The 23,876-nt window shown below is 38.9% G+C and overlaps 1 protein-coding gene across 3 annotated transcripts in view; it reads right to left on the bottom strand.

The window, feature by feature from the left end:
• Positions 1–1,520: 1,520 nt before the first annotated feature.
• LOC141598370 (uncharacterized) overlaps positions 1,521–23,876 on the bottom strand; it is an 85,940-nt gene continuing 63,584 nt past the window's right edge. The window contains exons 1-3 of one of the 3 annotated variants that reach the window (XM_074418139.1): positions 4,890–5,219; positions 1,893–2,816; positions 1,521–1,791 (exon numbers count right to left, since the gene is read on the bottom strand). In XM_074418139.1, the coding sequence (XP_074274240.1) occupies positions 1,757–1,791; positions 1,893–2,802 (945 nt within the window). In that variant the 5' untranslated portion in view covers positions 2,803–2,816; positions 4,890–5,219 and the 3' untranslated portion in view covers positions 1,521–1,756. Of the gene's footprint in view, positions 1,792–1,892; positions 3,407–4,889; positions 5,220–23,876 lie in introns of those variants that run through there. The other 2 variants (XM_074418138.1, XM_074418137.1) reach the window with 2 other exon arrangements.

Raw genomic sequence — 23,876 nt, 5'->3', positions numbered from 1 at the left:
TTCTAGAATCCCATTCAAGAAGGCGGTTTTGACATCCATTTGCCATATCTCATAATCATGAAATGCGGCAACCGCTAAGATTATCCTAATGGACCTTAGCATAGCGATCGGAGCGAAGGTTTCGTCATAGTGTAAACCATGAACTTGGGTGAAACCTTTTGCCACCAATCTAGCTTTGTAAACATCCACATGTTTATCCACGCCGATTTTAATTTTGTATATCCATTTACATCAAGAGGTCGCACTCCCTCGGGTAAATCCACCAAGTCCCATACTTGGTTCTCGTACATGGAATCCATTTCGGACCGCATGGCTTCTAGCCAAAGCGAGGAGTCGGGACTAGACATGGCCGATTTGTAGGTAGTGGGTTCATTACTCTCAAGAAGTAACAAAACACCATCCTCTTCGATGTTACCAAGGTAGCGATCAGGTGGATTAGAAATCCTACTTGACTTTCTAGGAATAATTACCGTTTCGGAGGAAGAGGGAATGCTATCCTCCACGTTCTCCTCTACCTCGTTCTCGGTTTGTGGCTCTCGAACTTCTTCAAGTTCAAATTTTCTCCCACTCTGTCTCTTAGAAATAAATTCCTTTTCTAGGAAGACAGCATCACGAGCCACAAACACTTTGTTCTCGTGTTTATTGTAGAAGTAATAGCCACGTGTTTCCCTTGGATATCCTACAAAAAGACATTTGCGGATCCGGGTGCAAGCTTATTGTCGACTTGATCTTAACGTACGCTTCGCAACCCCAAATACGCATGAATGACAAATGAGGGACTCTCCATGTCCATATCTCATATGGAGTCTTATCATTTTGCTTTAGTCGGGCTTCGATTTAGTGAAAATATCGCAGACAAGAGGGCAAAACCCCAAAATGAACTAGGAAGCTCGGTTAGACTCATCATTGACCGAACCATATCAAGTAAAGTTCGGTTTCTCCTTTCGGCCACACCATTTAATTGCGGTGTGCCAGGAGGAGTCCATTGTGATACTATACCACAATCTTTTAGGTGTGAATCAAATTCAATATTTAGATACTCACCACCACGGTCGGACCGTAGAGTCTTTATCTTTTTATCCAATTGGTTCTCTACTTCCTTTTGAAACTCTTTGAACTTGTCAAAGGCTTCACTTTTGTTCTTCATTAAGTAGACATACCCATATCTACTTAAGTCATCATAAAAGTAATGAAGTAGTGAAAACCTCCTCTAGCGGTGATGGTTAATGGTCCACACACATCCGTGTGTATGAGAGCCAAAACCTCACTTGCTCGTGTCCCTTTTCCCGCAAAAGGTGCACGAGTCATCTTGCCTAAAAGGCAAGACTCGCATGTACCATAAGATTCGAAACCAAATGGTTTGAGCACTTTTGATGAAGCAAGTCTCTTAATGCGTCTTTCGTTTATGTGGCCTAAACGACAATGCCAAAGGTAGGATTCGTTTGGATCACCCTTTTTGAGCTTTTTAGTTTCCATATGATAAACGTCATTAACATCATTTAAAACATAAATGCCTCCAATTGAAATGGCCTTGCCATAAACCACATCATTTAAAGAAAAAGTACAACACTTGTCCTTAATCATAAAACAAAAGCCTTCCGCGTCTAACGCGGAAATGGAGATGATGTTCTTAGTTAAAGTTGGTACAAAATAACACTTATTTAAATACAACTCTAAACCACTAGCTAAAGTGAGCACATAGGTCCCTACGACAACGGCGGCTACTCTAGCTCCATTGCCCATGCGGAGATCCACATCACCTTTTGCTAGTGCTTGCACGTCCCTTATACCCTCCAAATGGTTACAAAGGTGAGAGCCACATCCGGTATCAAGTACCCAAGTGGAAGTACAAGCATAATTAACGTCTATCACATAGAGAGAGGAAATCATACCAATAGGCGTCACACGCCCTTCCTTGAGATCCTCCAAGTATTTGGGACAACTCCTCCTATAATGCCCCTTCCCATTACAATGGAAACATTCGGCCTCGGAGAGCTTGACACTTTTTGCCTTGGGATTGCCATTCACAACGGCCTTCCCCTTTCCCTTGTCAATTTTCTTTGACGATTTCTTGAATTGGGACTTTTCTTTCCCTTTTCCTTTCTTGACTCCAAGAGACATGTTCTTTAACTTCATGGTTAAAACATCTCCTTTTTCACTCCCACTAGCCTCCATATCCCTCTCCGCTTGGGTGAGGAGTGCATGAATTTCATGGTAACTCTTATCCATACCATTCATGTTGTAGTTTACCCTAAAGTGGGCAAACTTGGTGGGGAGTGAGTGAAGGATACGATCCACCACAAGAGTTTTAGGAATCTTACACCCTAGACGCTCTAGGATGTCAACATATTCGACCATTTTAAGGACATGGGGACCAACCTTTTGGCCCCTCTCAAGCTTAGCTTCAAAGAAGCGTGCCGCCGCATCGTATTGACGGACTTTAGGTGTTTGTGAAAACATAGTGATCATACGAGTGAATATCTCGTAAGCATTTAAAGAAATGCATGATAGCTTGAGGTTTGGCGATATTGACCATATCAACACATTCTTGATATCATTCAACATCCTCACATAGTCATCATGGGCGGTCCGCACCGCCGATGAAGCTCTTGCACCGGGCTCAATAGGAGGAGCATCGGTCAAGTAAGTGAGCACATTGTCGGACAACGCGGCACTTTTGATGTTGGATTCCCATTCAAGAAAGTTACTACCGTCATCTTTTAAAATACATTTGTCCATTACGGACCTTAGCCATGAATCTTTGCCTAGTGAAGTAGTCGATGGAGTTGATGAAGTTGCCATTGCGAATTAAAATGCTACAACAAAAAGGGAAAATTAACATTCATTGTTTTAAAAATTACTTGTAAAAACATGTTTAGCAAGTTTTAGCATTTATATAATGACCTCCCACTAAATTATATAAATGATTCCAAGACCCAAATATTAAACAAAAATGAGCATCGCTTGGGCGAAACATCCCATAATTGCGTAAATTCGGTAAGTCACGTTGACTAATTCTACCTCTAGAACTCTTGGTCGACAAATTTCCTCAAATTTATCTACTAGCCCCGGAACACAAGACCGTCTTATATCCCGTTGAGTCCAACCAATTTTGGCGTGTGATAACCGCTTACCACCCTACTTACCCAAGGTAAAAAGAGAACACCCCGCTTGGGCGAGCGTGGCTCTAATGAACAAGAGATTCATAGGTGTTACTAATTGGTAAGGCTAATCTCAATTTTAGTTAAGTGAGAGATCTTGTCAATTTAGTCATAAATTCCTTATAAGTGAATTAATTCAGTGAATGTAAATGACGTGAATTGACAACCGCGAAAAATAAAATGCATGTGAATGGCGATTTTGGCATGCGCGAAAATAAAACAAGCAAACATGTAAGCATATGATTAAATCCTAGTATGGCCTTCTAGTTAATAAACAACTAGTCTATTACACTTCGGAAACCAACTCCTTGGTCCCTTGCCTCTTCATTCCTTAAGTGGCTCTTCCTTGTGGGATTTGGAACACCTTCCAAAAATAGACTCCGTCTCGTTGTAATCCGTCTTTTGAAACGCCGGTAAAAATAACTATTACAAATTAATTACATAGCTATTCCTATTATACATTAATTAATAAAATGAATAAAACTATTAATTAATTACAAACCGACGATACGAGATCGTATTTAATTACAAACAAATCGATATTCCCATTCATTTCGGGTAATAACGATTAAAAATTAACTAGGCCATACTAGGTACAAAAGATAAATACTTTAAATAAATGACAATCATTCATTCAACTTAAATAAATATGCTTAAAATGCTGTAAATATGATGCCAAAATCGCCCTACCTATCATTCATTGGTATCCATCTCGGTTTTGTGGATTTAATCGATTTTTAACATGTAAAAATCAATAATTAACTCTTAAATCTCATTTAAGTCCAAACTAATAGTCCAAACTGTTTTGAACCTCAAAATTAGTCCTCACTAATTTTATGACAAATTATTAGTTTGGTTTGGTGATAATTTGCTAATTAAATCGGAAAAATCATAATATTTAAGTAAAAATCCAAAATAATTGAAAAATTACCCAAACAATTGAAACAAAAAATTTTAGTATTCTGGAACACTCCCAAGAACACCAAAAAGTCATAAAAATTGCCCAAAAATTTCGGATAAATTTTGTGAAGAAAAAGATCGATATTTATCGGTTTTTAACCACTAAAACCAATAAATCATCAAAACAAAGTGAAAACACACATGCAAAATCACTTTTGACATTTAAATAATATTATTAAATGTACATAAATTTATCATGGGCAGAATCAAAAATTTCGAAATTATGATTAATTAATTTGACTTTTATCGACTTTTTACTCAAAAAATCAATAAACATGCAAAAAAATTCGAACCAACCTTCAACCTTTTGCATACAATCAGTAGAAAACATGCATGAAATACCATAAAAAGGCCATGCACCGAATCAACATTTAACTAATTTTAGTCAATTTTTCACTAAAATGCGACATTTTGACTCGGTTTTCTACCAAAAATCATTAAAATTAGCAAAATTACTTGACAAATCACCAAAAATTCCACAAACCTTTTGAGATCAGTAGGTATGCATGTCCCAAAAATTTCGTGCCAAAACCTCTTCTAACACAATTTTTGAGTTTTTACTAATTATCTCATAATTCATAAAAATGCTTAAAATCAACATGCAAATTACAAGCCTATGCTCTGATACCACTTGAAAGATCATAGATCCATATTAGACTCTCTAATAAAATAAATTTATCTCATAAATAGTTATTTATGTGATCTATGTAACATGCATGCTAATATGAAAGCATAAAAACAAAGTATAAGGAAAAACAATTTCCTTACATTGATTATAAGGTAAAATGGGCACAAATTAGTTCTCCTTACTAATTTGTTCTTGAGCTAAATATATGTGGATGATCCTCCTTGTATAACCTTCAACTAGAAAGTCTCCTCCAAGTAGCACCCAAGAACAACCCAAATAATATTAATAAGTAAGAACTAGTAACTTATTAATATGTGCCCTTGATAATAATACTAGTAATATTACTAACTATTCTTAGTAATAATGCATACTAGAGAATAATTGTAGAGAGATGGAGGAAGTTTTGTTCACATGCAAAATAATGAATTGTGTAAGAGAGGTAGTGTGAGCAAGTGAACAAATATATGGAGTGTGTAAGGGGGAAAGGAAGTGGCGGGTGGAAGGAGTCTTTAGTGGACAATTTTTGTTTTATATTTTTATCTTACATCACATGCAAAATGTAGTATAAGACATATATTATGGTAGTATACAAAATAAGGTAAAAATGATTATGTAAGTAATCATTCATTGCACTTATTTTACACGGTCCACATGACCATATACGGGTCCATGTTGGTTTTTTATATTTGTCGCACAAATCCGTGTAATTTTCATTTTAAACATCGTTTCATGTTTAAATGCTTCCATAATAAATTCGTCCAATTCACTCCGTAAATATACGTGTACCACTACACATATTATTTACGTACTAATATTAATCACATTAATCAATTAGTACAATTTTAGTAAATTAACAGTTAATTAACTAAAACCGTTTCCCAAAACTTATTATTTAATTATCGCATAATTAAATAATAATCGCCGCTCCTCGAGTTCGCAACTCGAAATCTCTCTAATACTAATCGACTAACCTCTTAGTTGATAAATCAAGGGACTAAATGAATTGTATCTCATACAATTAATTAGTTATCAATTGGGGTTCGTTCCTTTAGGTGTGACCGAAAGGGGTCAGTTGATCACCGCCGTCTCACGACAATAACGTCAAACTCTAGTCAGCCAACCGTTATCGATTTACGTTAATCAACTGACGAGGATCAAATAATTAAATATCTGATGATATTCTATTAATGAGATTTATTATGTTAACGCACTATTGTGGAGGACACTAGCTCCAACAAGAATGTCACGGACGAGGTTATGCCGATGTTGAACGCCCACAGTACCAGTACAAGAAATAGCGTGGTCCCCAAAAACATCACCAGCAAAAACCCGAGAGCAAGCAGGACATGGCCTAGATACCGTGAATAACGGAACACCCAGACGATACCCAAGCACACTACGGTAAGTCCTCTCGTTCATAGTCTGACCCAACCCCGAGATAGGAACCGCACGCAACCAATCAGATGAGTGGGAACCCTGCTGAGACTGCCACAAAGCAAGCTGGCATGGTGTCAAAGAGAAAACAGACTCTGAGGCAGTAGCAACCGTCGCGAAATAAATGTCTGCCAATTTCTTCATAAGTTTAGGGGCAGCAATTTCACTAGGGTTACCTAAGATACCAGAGCCTATAGTCGCGGTAAACACCTGCGCGGCATCGTCAAAAGCAGGGCCAGTAGTGTAACACCCCGGTTTATGAAGGAGCCTTTGGCAAGACATTCCCTAATAAACCGAACCGTTACCTACTCGGTTTCCCGAGGTAGTGAATAACAAATGAAACTCCAAGGCAATTTATATGAATACTTTAACTTAATTATAACAAAACTTCATTTACATCAAATTACAAGAATTAACATGAATAAAAGTGAAAGTCTTCTAAATAGTGATCTAGCTACTAAGTCTTCCGATCCAGTGTCTCACGCCCATCCAGCTCCCGTCCTATCTCTTAAACCTGTCAAGTCTGCTCGCCAATATTTGGGTCATCACAGGTGTTCACGAATACACAGGGTCAACCACGAGGTTGAGTAGGGAATACAACGAAACAACAAAGTATGATATGCATGCTCCTCCGTCACCTCCATCTCCACCTCAACTCATATCTCATATCTCATAACCCGGAACGCCCAGCCATACCGATCCCCGGTAGACTATATATATCGACCGTAGTCGATCTGCCAGCTCGCAGCTGAGGACACAAGGGCAGGTCCTGCAGAACCAGCTTAGGCCTTATCACAACATCACATCGTATCTCATCATCGTCACCACCACACCATCCTCTAACTCCAATGCATATGCAATGCTCAACAGTAATCAATGCAATATAATATGTATATCAATGAATGAAATCATGCCAGCTATCAAAATAATGAGATAACATGCTCAACACGAACGGTTCATTCACCCACACTCCAGTATATGAAACATAACATAAATCACAACCACGGACAAGTCAACGATCACAGCTTGGTAATATGAAACACAGCAAATCAACACAATTTAATAACACCGGTAAGTCAAGTGTATTTCCCTACCTCAAAACTGCAGTAAAAATAGTCAGAAGCTCAGTGATAATCCACAATAATTCGCCCTCTGAAAGATAATGAAATGATAACCAATTACTTAACTATTCCCGTTCCCAAAATAGAAGTTACTGAAAAATAGAATTTCTTAAAATGGAAACTTTCCCGATATAGTAACTCTTCCCTTTTAACAAACCCGACTCAAAATCCGTCTCTAATTATTTTAAAAGACTCGGGAACTTAAATTAAATAAATCATTTAAATGATTCGGGAATTTAAATTAACTACGAAATACGATAATTTAAACAATAAAGAAACGAATCAAAGCCGACTAAAACACGCCCAAACCCACGACTTCCAACCCGTTTCCCGAACTCCCACGCGCCCCCTACCACCGTGACAGCCGCCAGGTCAGACACCGGGTCTGACCTGAGCACCCACCAACACCCTCACCGGGGCGACTCCCGCCGGTGAGTCGATCGTGGCCACGAACTCCCCCCCGGTTCACTCCACCTCCCATGGTTGCCACCACAAGAGACCCCCGCAACACAACCCCACGCCCACCGCCGTTGTCAACAAAGACTCCACCCTATCACCACCACTCTGCTCCCCGTATAGCCACGTACACAGACACCATAGCGCCACCGTTTCGACCTCCCCCTAGTCCACGGTGGCACCACCCCAAAACTACCCACCTAAACCCGTCTGAAACCGTAACCCAAAACCCGTTTTGGCTACCCCTGTCGCTACCGCCTTTCACAACCACCACCACCACCCAAAACCCACTTGACCGCCACCAATAGGAGCGACTCAGACCACCCAACACCATTACCCCGACACCAACCACCCTTATTACCTCCCTGCGACACACCGAGACAACAACCACAACCTGACAACCAACAAAAGAGAAAAAGGAATGATGACTGCTTACCTAAACCGTCACGACAACCACCACCAGGGCCGCCTCACCACGTCGACAACCACCCTAAGCTCTTCCCTGCTGCGCCGTCAATGCCCACGCTCTCTCTCTCTCTTTCTCGAATTGCGTGAAGGCTGAGATATGGGCCGTTGAAAAGGGGTAGGCGGTTGAGGGAGTAGGGTTTAGGATGTTAGGGTAGAATTAGGTTAAATTTTAGGTTAGATGGTAAATGGGTCATGGGTAAGCGTGATTGGGTAAGTGGGTAAATGTTATGGGTCCGCGTTGTTGGTAAAAGAATTAGTTACGTGATCTCATTCAGTTAAACCGTCTTGACAAGCTTACGAACAACCCGATTCTAAGATATCAATACGACCAGACAATTACTCGACTCGATAAACAATATAAAATACGGGGTATTACAGTCTTCCCCCCTTAAAATGAACTTCGTCCCGAAGTTCGCTCAACTACCAAACAGATTTTCTAGTACAAGGATTCATGAACTCAAGCGGGTGAAACGGAATGTTACAAGTAGCTACAATACCAGAAGGTCCGAGGAGCTTAGCCTGCAAATCAGCAGACTGCAAACGGGAAGCAATAAAATCATAGTGTAAAACATCTCTCGCCGCATAAACACCAAGACCACCAAGATGAAAAGGGAATGTAGCAAGGCGTCACTGCCAATCCCCAAAACCCGGGCCGGACGCGGTGATAATACGTTCCAAGCTGGAACGAAGAGCAGCATCAAAAGGAAGATGGACCGACCCAAAAATACTGGGGGAGCAAGTACGTAAGGAGAAATAGAGCATAGAAATACCAGTACAAGCTCGAAGTAGAAGCAACTCACATTGCGGGTCCTCAATCCTCGCAACCAAGTCCATTAGATCAATGGTCTTAGTTACTCTCTTTGCCACAATCTCACTGCCAAAACCAGGACAAGTACTGACAGGTCCACCCAAAACAGTAACACCACGCAAGGGCCGAGCAATAGAAGGGGGAAAACCCCAGGAAGCCGACTCTGAGGATCCTTAACAGGCCAAGAGACCTCCGTCTTGGAGACATTAAGATACAGTCCAAAACGAGGGTCATCCGCCATAATCAAATCCAATACCTTCCCCACCTCCAATGTATCCCCCACGATGGTGCCATCATCCAAGTACCACGCCTGCATAGTGAGGTCAAAAGTGTCCCGGATTTTGCATACCAAGGAATGCAAAACCAAAGCGAAAAGCAAAGGGCCCAAACGATCACCCTGCTGGACACCCTGACAAGACCACAAGCAATGCTCCCCATAAAAAAGACGGGCAGGGCTGGAATAACAAAACTCCACCCAACGGGAAAGAACCGGGCAACGGCGCCGGACTTCCTTAAGCATGGTCGCACGATCAACAAGGTTGAAAGCATTATGGAAATAAACCAGCAACATAGAAAGTCCCATATCAGCACCCCGAGCCTCAATGAGCCGATTCAAGGCATGCAAGATATGTTGGAGCTTGTGTCCTCCACAAATTAGTGTGATAACATTTGTAAATCTCTTACAGGTTCACAAGGGTATACTTCGTATTTTTAATCAGTTGATTAACGATTACCTAATAACGGTTGGCTTGCTAGAAAGTTTGACGTTATTATCATACAGATGGCGGTGATCAACTGGTCCCTAAAGGTCACACCTATAGGATGTGTTTGAGAGATGTGGTTATAGAAATATAATCACATTGATGCCTAATATGACTAAACAGTTAGTCAATGTGTTTATGAGACAATTATTTAATGAAGATTAAATAATATTAGTTGAGACGAATTAACTGTCAATTCGTAAATTGAATATAATAAGTTATATTTAATTAAATGTATGTAATGTTAACTTGGACGAATTAATCTGTTAATTCGTAATTAAATGTAATCGGTTATATTTAATATCAACAAGATGAATGTGTCATAGTGGTAATAGTGAGGGTACACAAACCAAGAGGTCATGGGTTCGATCCTCACTAGATGACAATTTACACATTTTATACATTTTTGTAAAAACCGAAAAAAAAGAGAAATGGACCTCTTTTATTTCGGTTAGCATATGGGCCGAAAAATAAAATAAGAAAATCTACCCTAATCATCTATATAGTCGGTTGTATAGGGTGAAGAGGGATAGAATTTTTAACCTAATTTTTCCTAAGCCATTCTTGCCTCCCTCTCATCAAGAAAAACACAAAAAAACCTAAAATTAATCTGTTGATTTGGGGATCGATTCTAGCATAAGCACAAGTGGTATCAGAGCCAAGGCCACGAATTTTAATTTTGATGATTTTCATAAAATTGTATGTAAACATTACAAGGAATTTCGAAAAAAAAGGGTATTTCGGCTGAAAATTTTTTTATTGCCGAGAAGAGTTTTTTTTTCGGTCTGTTTTTTCGTTTTTTTTCTTTTGTTTGATGATTTATTTCCAATTTCATTTTTCATATCATTGTTTTAATCAGTTAAAATTATCATATGAAGAATTGGTAGATTTTGATTTAATGCAGATTAAGTTAAAATGCAAATAGAATCGTCATGTCGATGATATAAGAATTTGTTTTTGCTATATAGTTTTAGCATATACGATTAATCATGTTTATTAATTCATTTGCTAAATCATGTTCTAATAGCAACTGTAAACATTTTCTTCATCGAATTTTTGAATTAGGGCTTTTTGCCGCAAAAGAAAAAAAAAAGACGGCTTATTTTTTAGGGTTTGCCGTGAGCTAGAAGAAAAAAAAATTTCTGTTTTTGTTGCATTTTTCCAGAAATGCCGAGCCAAAAAAAATAAAAATAAGATTCTGTTTTTTTTTTTTGTTTTTTTCCTATTTTGCCGAGAAAAAAAAAAATGGAAGGGCTGTTTTTTTTTTTGGCCGTGAGCTAAGATTAACAAAAAAAAAAAAAATTTCCTGTTTTTTCTTTTTGCCGAGACCCAAAAAGAAGAAAAAAAAGTTTTTTAATTTTGTTTTGATTTTGGCCAATTAGTTATTGTGAAACGGTTCACAATTTAAAGATACCATATTATTTTAAAGCAGTTTAAAATTTTGATGGATTAAATTCATATTACAAGTTTAATATGAATTGAGATTGAAATTAATGTGATTAATTGAGGAATTGTCACTTAATTTAATTTTTAAATAAGTGGTTTGGATAAATTAATCAACATAATTAAGGAATTGTGTCATGTATGTTTAATTTATTTTTAGTTGATGCATTTTAATTTTGTTGAATGAATCGTTGAATGATTTTATTTACGTATTTTTTTTTGCAATCGGTTGTAATTTGTAATACTTAGTGTGGCCTTAGTCAAATTATGTTTTCGTAATGAAGGAAACATGATTTTTTTATGTAATTATGAGATCTCGAATCTCCTTTTTCTTTAGTTTTTGGGTTTTGAAATTAGAATATAATAAATAGGTTTATTATGTAAATTTTATTTATTGTATTTTTCAAAATAAGACTAAATATGGAGATTGGAGCTCACTCCCGCTACATGGATCAAGATGGAACATCAAGACAAGCTTCTCGGGTCCAAGGATGGATTCCAAACTTGTATTTATTGTTCATTTTGATAGGATAGGCCACACTAGGACTTTTATTGTTTTTACGTTTTCATTCTTATTGCTTTTCATTCACATGATAGTTTATGCATCATATTCCGCCTAAAACCAAACCACCTACTACTAAAATGCATGAAAATTGACTCATATAGGTTGTATGTTAGTTTTCATGGACATACGGATGTCACAGACTTTTAAGCCATCACCTTAGTTTATTTATTCTCGCATGCTAGATATTAGTTCACTTAAAATGAATTAAAACAAAGTTGATGGGATCTTCCTCTAAAACGGAAATTGAGACTAGTCTTTATAAGGACAAACAACTATGAATCCCTTCTTCGTCGGTAGGCATAATATGACCCCTTCTACGTTGGGTAAGTAGTTGTGTTGACTTAGTTTATCTCAACATTATAGTCCGAAGAGTTTCTCATGATTATGATGGACTAAAAGATAGAATTTACAGAAATTTATCGACCAAGAATTCTAACGGTAGAATTAGCTAAAAGGTTAGCTTATCAATTTACAGAGAATTGAGTCTTGGGATCATTTATATAATTCTTGAGGGAGGTCAATTGTATAAATGCTTGAGTCTTCGCGTTATGACAGTAGTTCATTAGACTTAAAAATATAAACGATGCACACGCTTATTTTTTTTATTCTTCTTCTCGCAGTGTAGAACACGTATATTTTGATAATACTGTAACAACTAAATGGCTGGAAATAACGAAATCCCAATGCCGAGTGTCACACTTGGACGCGAGTCCTGGCTTAAAATCTTTATGGACCAAATGAATCAGTTCACACGTCTGAAAAATGACGGGTCCAACTTTTGGATCGGGTGGCAAAGACTACGGAATCTTTGCCATTCCGACGGTAAGCTCAAGTACTTAATCGAGCCAATACCGCCAAACCCAGGCCCAAATGCAAGAATCAATGATATTGATGCTTATAGTGACTTCGCTATGGAAGCGGGTGCGATAAAGAACGTACTCATCTTTGCAATGGAAACCAATTTGCAGAGACGCTTTATTGCCCAAGGTGCAAACAAGATTTTCACCACGCTCACTAACGAATTCTCAAAACACCGAGGATCGTTACTTATGAGCATACCTGTCGCTTCTTTGATGCGAAACTCCAAAAGGGCCAACCGCTTAGCCCACACATTCTTCACATGATTGAGAATGTCGAGAAGTTGGAGGCACTTAATTGCAAAATCAGTGAGAGCATTGTCATTGACCGAATGCTTCATTCTCTTCATGATGGTTTTGCCCTTTTTAGGGCGAACTACTACATGAATGACTTGAAAAGGAGTCCTCATGAGCCACTCCCTTCTCGTACAAACCGAGAAGGATATGAAATTGAGTGGGAGCATGAAGCAGGATGTTCTCACGATTTCCAATAAAAGTAAGGGTAAGGGCACGACGAATGGCGACCTAGCTGTAGGTAAGCTAAAGTTTAAAAAGCCAGGAAACGGTAAGAGTGCGCCTGGTGAGACTAGTGGCTCACAGGGCAAGGCAAAGAGCAAGGGCGGTGACATAGAGTGCCACCATTGTCACAAGACTGGACATTGGAGGAGGAACTGTCCCGTCTACCATGAGGACATCAAAGCAGGCCGCGTTGTTCCTGTTGGTATGTCATCTTATATTCATATGATTGAGATTAACCATGCAAGTTTCGGAACTTGGGTACTTGATACTGGTTGTGGTTCTCATCTGTATAATCATTTGCAGGGCCTAAAGAACATCATACCTCTCGAAAAAGGTGATGTGGACCTGCGAGTCGGGAATGGAGCACGAGTTGCTGCTGTCTCGAAGGGAACATATGTAATCCAACTCCCTAGTGGTTTTGAGTTAATTTTAAATAACTGTTACTATGTACCCAGTTTGTCTAAGAACATTATTTCAGTTTCCGTATTTGCTAAAGACGGTTTTGCATTTTCAATAAAGGATAATAGCTGTATTTTCTCTTTCAATGAAATGATTTATGGCAAAGCAGTTTCCATGAATGGAATTTACAACTTAGACCAAACCACGGAAGTATTATACGTGAATAATAAGAAAATAAAGGTTGGTGACAAAGATCAAACCTATCTATGGCATTGTCGAATGGGACACATAAATGAGATACGCGTGAAGAAACTCGTCGATAATGGGACTATTCCCGCATTCGATTTTTCTACATATGGCACGTGTGAATCATGTCTCACTGGCAAAATGACTCGAATTTCCTTCAAAGGTGTTGGAATGCGCGCTAGTGACCTATTAGGACTCATACATACTGATGTTTGTGGACCTATGTCAATTACCGCTAGAGATGGCTATAGATATTTTATCACTTTCACGGACGATTTGAGTAGATACGGGTAGGTCTACTTAATGAAGCATAAAAGTGAGTCCTTTGAGAAATTCAAGGAATACCAGAACAGGGTTGAGAACCAACTGGGTAGAAAGGTTAAAGCACTCCGTTCAGATCGGGGTGGCGAATATCTTTCAAATGAGTTTGATCAACACCTTAAAGACTGTGGAATCGTTCTACAGTTAACTCCACCTGGAACACCTCAATTAAATGGCGTGTCCGAACAGAGAAATCGAACCTTACTTGATATGGTTCGATCCATGATGAGTCACACGGTAGTGCCTGATTCATTATGGGGTTTTGCTCTTTTGTCAGCTGCTCTTATACTTAACCGAAGTCCGACTAAAGCTGTCGACAATACTCCATATGAAATGTGGAAGGGAACGGTCCCTAACTCGTCCTTTATTCGGGTTTGGGGCTGCGAGGCTTATGTCAAGTGGAGACACGAGGATAAGCTCGGCCCACGATTGGTCAAAGCATACTTTATAGGTTATCCAAAAGGAACATTTGGTCATTACTTCTATTCGCCTACCGAACATCGAGTTTTTGTTGCGGCTAGTGCGACGTTCTTAGAGAAAGAATTTCTCGAGAACAAGACGAGTAATAGAACTTTCGAGCTGTCGGAGATTCCAGAACCAACAACCGAGGAACGGATGGAGGAAGTTATTCCTCCAACTGATGACACGGTTAATATTCCCGAGGAACCTAGGAGGTCGGGTAGAGTCTCTCATCCTCCGGACAGATACATTGGTATGGTCGAGGAGAATGACGTTTTACTCCTAGAGAGTAATGAACCCGCTACCTATAAAGGTGCTATGGCCTATTCCGACTCAAAGCTATGGCTCGAAGCCATGCAATCCGAGATGGACTCCATGTATGAGAATCACGTATGGGATCTAGTTGATTTACCTAATAAGGTAAAACCTCTACAGTGCAAATGGCTTTACAAAATAAAGCGTTCTGTAGACGCGCAACCAGATAACTATAAGGCACGACTTGTGGCAAAAGGTTTCACTCAAGTGCACGGATTGCATTATGATGAAATTTTTGCACCTGTTGTCATGTTACGTTCCATTCGGATAATCTTAGCGATTGTCGCATTTCATGATTATGAAATTTGACAAATGGATGTGAAAACCGCCTTCTTAAACGGTTATTTGGAGGAAGAGTTGTACATGGTGAAACCCGAAGGTTTCATAGATCCTGAACATCCTAAGAAAGTATGCAAGCTTAAGCGTTCCATTTATGGACTTAAGCAAGCTTCTCGGAGTTGGAATCATCGTTTCGACCAGGTGATAAAAGAGTATGGTTTCACTCGATCGGTCTAGGAACCATGCTTATATATCAAGTCGAGTGGGAGCAAGATTGTCTTCTTGATATTGTATGTCGATGACATACTGTTGATTGGGAATGACATTCCTCTCCTATCTTAGGTTAAAGAATGGTTGAAGAACCATTTCCAGATGAAAGATCTGGGTGAGGCACAGCGCATTTTGGGAATTCGTATCTACCGAGATAGATCATGACGGACGTTATCACTTTGTCAGGAGTCTTATTTGGATAAGATTCTTGAGAAGTTCAGCATGACCAACTCCAAGAAGGGGAACCTTCCAATGACGACTGGGATGCAGTTGAGCAAGTCTCAGTCACCCACGACGCCTGAAGGGATTGAGCGCATGAGTCGTGTTCCTTATGCATCTGCAATAGGATAGATCATGTATGCCATGATATGCACACGTCCAGACGTGGCATATGCATTGAGTATGACGAGTTGGTACCAAAAGACTCCAGGTGAAACACACTGGATAGGTGTTAAAAATATCCTCAAGTACCTACGGAGGACTAAGGATTGGGTATTGACTTATGGAGGCGATACTAAGCTATGCGCAATCGGTTACGCAGATGCTAGCTTCCAAACGGATCGAGATGACTCAAAATCTCAGTCCGGGTTCGTCTTCACTCTTAATGGTGCCTGCGGTCAGCTGGAAGAGTTCCAAACAGAGTGTTGTAGCAGATTCTACTACTGAATCCGAGTACTATGCCGCTTTGGAGGCAGCAAAGGAAGCGATATGGATGCGTCAATTCTTACAAGGACTTACGGTAGTTCCTAGTTCGAATGACCCGATCACCATCTATTGTGACAATAGAGGTGCCATCTTCCAGGCTGAGGAGCCAAAGTCTAGCAACAAATCTAGACATGTACATCGGAAAGCTCACCTGATCCGTGATTACGTGGAGCAAGAGGAGATAGTGATAGACAAGATCGCGATGGATGATAACATCGCGGATCCTCTCACTAAACCGTTGAATTATGATAAGCATGTAGGGAACGTTAATTCCATGGGAATTAAACATGTTCTTGAGTTGTAGTACTTGATTATGGGTTTGATACATTATCTTTTTCATATACTATTTATAACTTCATCGTTTTATTATAATATTTTGTTTTTCATGTGGATTGTACTGACAACATTGAACGCCACAAAGTGAACTGGATTACATTACATTTGTTTTGGTCCGTAATCGCCAATGTGAGCTGATAACTCCGGCTATTATATTGTGCAGTCGATTGATGGTGGGTTCAACGAGCCATAAGTCAAACGGTTGACTGATCGATCACAGATGCGAGATTATAACGATACCTCGTAGGACAACTTTTTGTGACAACGTAATGGAGTCCTAACTGTTTAAAAACATTCGGTGCCAGGTCGTGGATAGGACAGACATTGTGTTCCTAGAGTCGATTCTTTTGACTATCGACTGTCTCTTGAGATTAAGGCAGTTTTTGGGTGACTTTGGTTTCTTTCTCACGGTCCGTGAATCGGAGGCTAAGTAGATTTTTTTGGGTCATTTCACCGTGCTTACATCTGCAGGATTCGAGTTGAGGAAAATATCCAACCCTTATCAGGTATAGTTATTTCTCAGGGCCACTCGAGGAGTTGTAACTGAAATGCATGGCCATGCTCGAATGTTGATTCGTTTATCAGTTAAGTTACTCTCTAGTCGGGGAAACCACTCTTGATGATGATCACTTGTAAAATACGACCTTTGTGAATACGGATTTGCAAATTGTTTTACATTGAGTGGGAGAAATTTTAGGATATGAGAATCGGTTATCGCACATACACTTGGGAGGACAAGTGGGAGTTTGTTGGAGCTTGTGTCCTCCACAAATTAGTGTGATAACATTTGTAAATCTCTTACAGGTTCACAAGGGTATACTTCGTATTTTTAATCAGTTCATTAACGATTACCTAATAACGGTTGGCTTGCTAGAAAGTTTGACGTTATTATCATACAGATGGCGGTGATCACCTGGTCCCTAAAGGTCACACCTATAGGATGTGTTTGAGAGATGTGGTTATAGAAATATAATCACATTGATGCCTAATATGACTAAACAGTTAGTCAATGTGTTGATGAGACAATTATTTAATGAAGATTAAATAATATTAGTTGAGACGAATTAACTGTCAATTCGTAAATTGAATATAATAAATTATATTTAATTATATGTATGTAATGTTAGCTTGGACGAATTAATCTGTTAATTCGTAATTAAATGTAATCGGTTATATTTAATATCAACAAGATGAATGTGTCATAGTGGTAATAGTGAGGGTACACAAACCAAGAGGTCATGGGTTCGATCCTCACTAGATGACAATTTACACATTTTATACATTTTTGTAAAAACCGAAAAAAAGAGAAATGGACCTCTCTTATTTCGGTTAGCATATGGGCCGAAAAATAAAACAAGAAAATCTACCCTAATCATCTATATACTCGGTTTTATAGGGTGAAGAGGGATAGAATTTTTAACCTAATTTTTCCTAAGCCATTCTTGCCTCCCTCTCATCAAGAAAAACACAAATAACCTAAATTTTTACAGAAAATTTGGATCGATTTCTAGCATAATCAAAGGGCATATCTCATATCATCTTGGGTGCAACTGATAGGAGAATATCATTGCGATATTGTTCATAGGCCGTATTTGCTAGGACCGAATGTTATCTCTTAATCCTTTACTTTTGTTTATGTATTTTATTTTATGACTAGTGATCGTCTTCATTAAATTCGTTATAATCCTTGAATATAAAGGGATTCATACAGATAAATCCCACAAGATAGCCTCTCCTCCACCGGACACACCCACCCCAAACTGAAGACCAACAAAGTAACAAGACAAGGAAGGACCAACCAGAAAAGCACCAACCTTAGAGACAAGCCGTCTCCAAACAGTGCCAACAGTAATCGGACAAATACCACCACCTGGTTTAACAAGCGGCGTGAGAGGGGCGCTGGCAATGTACTCACCCAGAGCAAGAGGACACCGACCCTCAAGAAAAAGATTAACCAATCTAGTAATAGAAGCAATCAAATCATCAGAGATAGCCACAGCTGCGCCACTCAAACAGTCCATCAGGTGTTGGGCGCGAAAACCATCCCTCCCACAAGAAGTACCACATGGAAAGCTCCGAATCATATCCAAAACCACTGACGAAGAGGCAACCAGAGGATGATGATCCCCAGACAAAGGAGGCAAAGTAGGAGGCGGGGCAATAGGATGCTTCTCACGCAAGGCCACAAGAGTGGCATCGGAGTAGGGGGCAACCTCAGAGGAAGAGAGCACCCGAACAATAGCAGTATAGTGACCATCACAAATCTTCCTCCGACATTGATGGAGGTTAAGCTCACTCAAATCCAGATCCTCCTCTACAGCAAATAAAGAAGGACCCTCATCCAAACACTCCTGCAACAGCTGCAAACCCCCCCAGGTACCCCCCAAGCAAGGATAGCCCTGGCAATACTCTCCCCCTGACGCTGACGCCGAATAGCAGTCCTACACTCAAGATTACTCCGACGAGCAAAAGTCTTAAGGAGACAAAGTGGTAAAACAAGCAAACGAATCCAGCGGGAGAGATCACTAGGAGAACCAGCCACATCATCCAGGGCTCCTTTCAAAGCACGAGCAAACCCAAGACGACACTTAGGAGGAATAGATTTCACGGTGCGAAGGCCCAAAGACAATAAACGATCAAGCGAAGATATAGACCACTGAACAAGCCCAACACTATCATTAGAAGAAACCGAAGTAGAAGGAGCCAAAGGTCTTGGAATACCACAAATATAAAAGCTGTAGAGGCCATCAACACACTCCGGAGGCATCACAATATCACCCCGACTATGCCGACATCTAGCGCGAGTGGTACGGGTTTTAAAGCATACCCCACACAACCAAAGCCCAATCCGCTTCAATGTACTCTCGGCATTAGAGAAAACAGTCAGACTATCAACAAGAGTTTGACGCGTAAGCTCTAAAGCACCATCATGACAATGCCGGACCTGAAAATGTTTCTGCCATGTAGCCTTAGTAAGGCCTTTACCAAACCCATCCGGACACGCATGAAGACTCGAAAAAGGACAGTGAAACCGTACAAGTTCAGGCATGAAGGAACACACCACCAACCTGCACAGAAAACTATAAACCCACAACAAACACCACCCGAACGGAAACCACTAAACAGGCTCATGCACAAGAAGCTAAGAGCTCAAAATGTACCCGCTACCAGCATCCACAAGGGCAGCCCATCTGACCACCAACGCACCACCCACTGCGGTGGTGATCAATAAGCAGCCGACACCACCACAACCACAAAGGCAGGCGGCAATTGAACCCAAACCCCACAGCAGCCACAACCTGTTACAACAAAATAAACCAGTCCAACAGCACCGGCAGAGGTGGCAGCAGAGGTGGCCGGACAACGGAGCAAAGAGCAAAAGATAACAGCAACACGGGATGAAGAAAAGAAGAACCCTAACCGAAAAAAAAAAAGAAAATGGTAAATTTAATCTTAGCCTTCTATTTCCATTTATCCAATGGCTGAGATTTGTGAGCACAAACTCACCATAAGAACCAAACTCACGAGATCCCGCCCCCCCTCTCTCTCTCTCTCTCTCTTTATATATATATATATATATATATATATATATATATATATATATATATATATATATATATATATATATATATATATATATATATATATATATATATATATATATATATATATATATATATATATATATATATAGGCAAGTTCAAATGAGTCCACCTAAAGTGAATAAAAATTTAAATTTATGTTATAAAATTTTATTTTAAATATATAAATTTGATTTTTAAGTGTAACTTTAGTGTTCTACGAGTAAAACTTTAATGCTAAAAATTAAAATTTTAATTTTTTTAGACAATTTTTAATATAAAAATTTAAATTTATTTAATTTTACTGATTTATAAATGTAACTTTAATGTTTTATGAGTGAAACTTTAATATTAAAAATTGAAACTTTAAGTTTTTTAGACATTTTCTAATATAAAAATTTGAATTTATTTAATTTTTCTGATTTATAAATGTAACTTTAATGTTTTACGAGGAAAACTTTAATTGTAAAAATTGAAACTTTAATTTTTTTAGACAATTTTAATATAAAAATTTGAATTTATTTAATTTTACTGATTTGTAAATGTAACTTTAATGTTTTACGTGTGAAACTTTAATGCTAAAAATTGAAACTTTAATTTTTTGTAGACAATTTCTAATATCAAAATTTGAATTTATTTAATTTTACTGATTTATAAATTTTATGTAAATATTGTAATTTTATGAATGTAACTTTAGTCTTGTACGATTGTAACTTTAGTCATAATTTTTGAAACTTTTTTCTGTAGGAGTGTAACTGACACGGCTGTCGCAACCCAAGGCAGCATCGTTTCCGCTCCAAACCCACTCATCTTCTAAATGCAAGCAAAAGGGACAGTTCCAGTCTCAATTATGCTACTTTCGGATCCATTCCTGCAATTAAAGTCAAACGAACCAAAGTAGAATATTCGGGGTATTTCGTAGCATGAAATTACGAGAGTAGCATAGGAATACGTGCATAAGAGGCCAGAAAGGACTATATAAAATGCACGTATCAAATCTCCCCAAACCGAACCTTTACTCGACCTCGAGTAAACTAAATGCAAACTAATGGAACGGAATAGAAAACTCGGAGCTAGCTACAAGTTGTCTACTTAAACCGGTTTAATGCAAACAAACTGACACTTATAGTAAGACTAGTCAAATGCAAACGAGTTGTATGATGTTTATAATAAAGTTGAACCGTCGACCTTGCAAGACCTTTAATAATGGACTCTCACGGGTCACTCTTCTCTCATGAAGCAAAGGGTAAGCAATTTAAATGTAAGAGAGAAAGAAATATAGTCGCTCACCTAAACTACGACCCACATAGACATGCATGCAGCTAATATGATAGACAATTCTATCTACCACACATACATTCCAACCAAACAAGGTCCCGTCACAGCCGAGGGCTTACAAAAATACAGAAAAGTGAGGCAATGGGTAAGAAAAGGCAAAATATTTTTTTTGGAAATGTGAGGGTATAGGCGGCCAAGCTAGTACCTAAACAGAACCAAATGAACCATATCCGCTTCTTAATCCATCGAAAATAAGCACAATGCCCTTAATTCGGCATATAAACTCACCAAACCGCATAAAATCAGCTCCTCAAAAGATAAAATGATCGCAGAGGAGCAAAAACAGTTAACAAACAAATTCTTTTTTTTTCATTTCTCTTTTTCTTTTTTTCTTCTCGGTTTTTTTTTTCTGATTTTTTTTTTCTTTTTTCTTTTTTTCAATTCATCCTCTTTCCTCCATAAATTGCCGACTCCAAATCATGCAATACAAACCAAACTTGGAACAATAAATTGTATATCGCAAAAACATACACTAACTAGCTTGACACGGCAGGCTAAATTTGGAATGTAGTTAAGGGTCAAAAGGCAAATTTGGCTAATAGTGGAGTTAATTGGGTAAAAATGAAAGAAAGGGAATGTAAGCACCTCCCTGCATGTGACACCAACCACAAACCCGAATGTATGTAGGCAAAAAGCAATTGAATTTCATATACGTGCAAATTAATGAAACATGCTATGCAAGGAGTAACTACTCACAATCCTACATGAACTGGTCATAAATGACACCAGTTTTTGAGGCTCTAAAACTTAGAAATTATAAGTAGTTTGCCAAAATTATCAGGTCAAGTCTATTTGATCAGCTGTACTTTTAACATTAACTCGTAGATATGCAAAATGTCAAAGCTAAAAAGATACCAATTTATCGCAAGGGTTAAGTGAAATGACTAAATGTAGTGCAATTTCATCACTGAAATCCACCGTTCCTACTCAACCTATATGCAAAAATAAACATGATATTTTTTGAATTTTTTCGAATTTTATAAATTTTATGAGATTTTCATATTTTTTGAAAATAAAAGACAATGCAAGCGGAAAATTAAACGTGATAACAGAAATGCAATAAAAACAGTATGCAGACACAGATATGGGTGCATATACCCTACCCAAACCAAACTGTACAATGCCTCCATTGTACCAAAAAATAGGGAAAGGAAATGCAAACTGAAAAGAAGAGTGAAGATGCGGAAAACTTACAAGATAACGCAAAATAGGGACCTCCCCAAACCAGCTAGCAACATGGGAGGTCACAAACAGCTTCATAGCAACGTCATTGGAAACAAATCAAAACGAATCTATTCGATCGAGAGTGCAAAGTACTCGATCGAGTAGAATGGGCTGCAAAAGTGCTTGATCGAGGAAAAAGGATTACTCGATCGAGATGTCAGTTTCGGTAGGTGCTCGATCGAGGAAGATAAGCGTTCGATCGAGGGAGTCAAACACTCGATCGAGTAGAAAATAGCTCGATCAAAAGCTCCCTATTGCGCGTACTCCTAGGCGTCAGTGAAGCACCTGCAAAGATGCAAATAACAACCACAAAAATGACCAAAAACCACCAAGGCGATCGAGTAGAATAGTTTATAGTTGTAAAAACCAATTATTACACACACACAACAAAAACTAAAATGTTTGTAAATCAATCGAAAAAAAAATTAAACACCGGGTTGCCTCCCAGACAGCGCTAGTTTCAGACAGGTCCCAGCTCGACCTCTTCTTATCTTCACCTCAGCTAACCCAGTGGTCACAATCAAAGCAATTCAAAGCTCTTAAGAACTGGTCATAGATCTGCGCATGTGCTACACAAAAGCATAAGTAGCACCAAAATAGAAAAGGAGCATATAACAGCAGTCTAAGGTACCGTCTCAACCTAACAAATTTCCGATGACAAATATGGTGAAAAATTATTAACTTATTTGTCCAACCGGGAGAGGGTGGAGCATCAAAACAGAAAGCAGAAGTCCCATGAGGTAGTTTACTATCAGCCATAACAATAACCATGAAGTTATCGTTAACCACCTCAAGTCGGTCGCTTCTAATGTCGGAATCATTGGCAAAAGAGTATATTACCTCTACCGTGCTAGAAACATTCGTGGACTCAGCTACCTTCTCGTTCTCCTCCCTTTTGAGTTTTGTCCCATAAATCGTAGCCTCTAAAGCATCCAGCTCGGCTTTCCAAATGGGAGATTCAGCATAACCATTATTTTCTTTTACATCGTCATCCGAAACTGGCCCAAATGACATAGCAAAAATGGTACTCGATCGAGAGCTTTCCTTATGAATATTACTCGATCGATCACATGTAACTTCTCGCTCGAGTGGTTCTTCGTGCAAAGTGTTCGATCGAAGGATGAATTCTGTTCGATCGAGCTCTTGTTGCTGTACAGTGCAGAAGTCTTTGTATGATGCATTATTTTCAGATAAATCTTCAGATTCCGAGTAATACATATCA

The sequence above is a fragment of the Silene latifolia genome, chromosome 9 (assembly GCF_048544455.1).
Source record: "Silene latifolia isolate original U9 population chromosome 9, ASM4854445v1, whole genome shotgun sequence".
Taxonomy (NCBI): domain Eukaryota; kingdom Viridiplantae; phylum Streptophyta; class Magnoliopsida; order Caryophyllales; family Caryophyllaceae; genus Silene; species Silene latifolia.
This window is presented reverse-complemented; position numbering and strand designations above follow the sequence as displayed.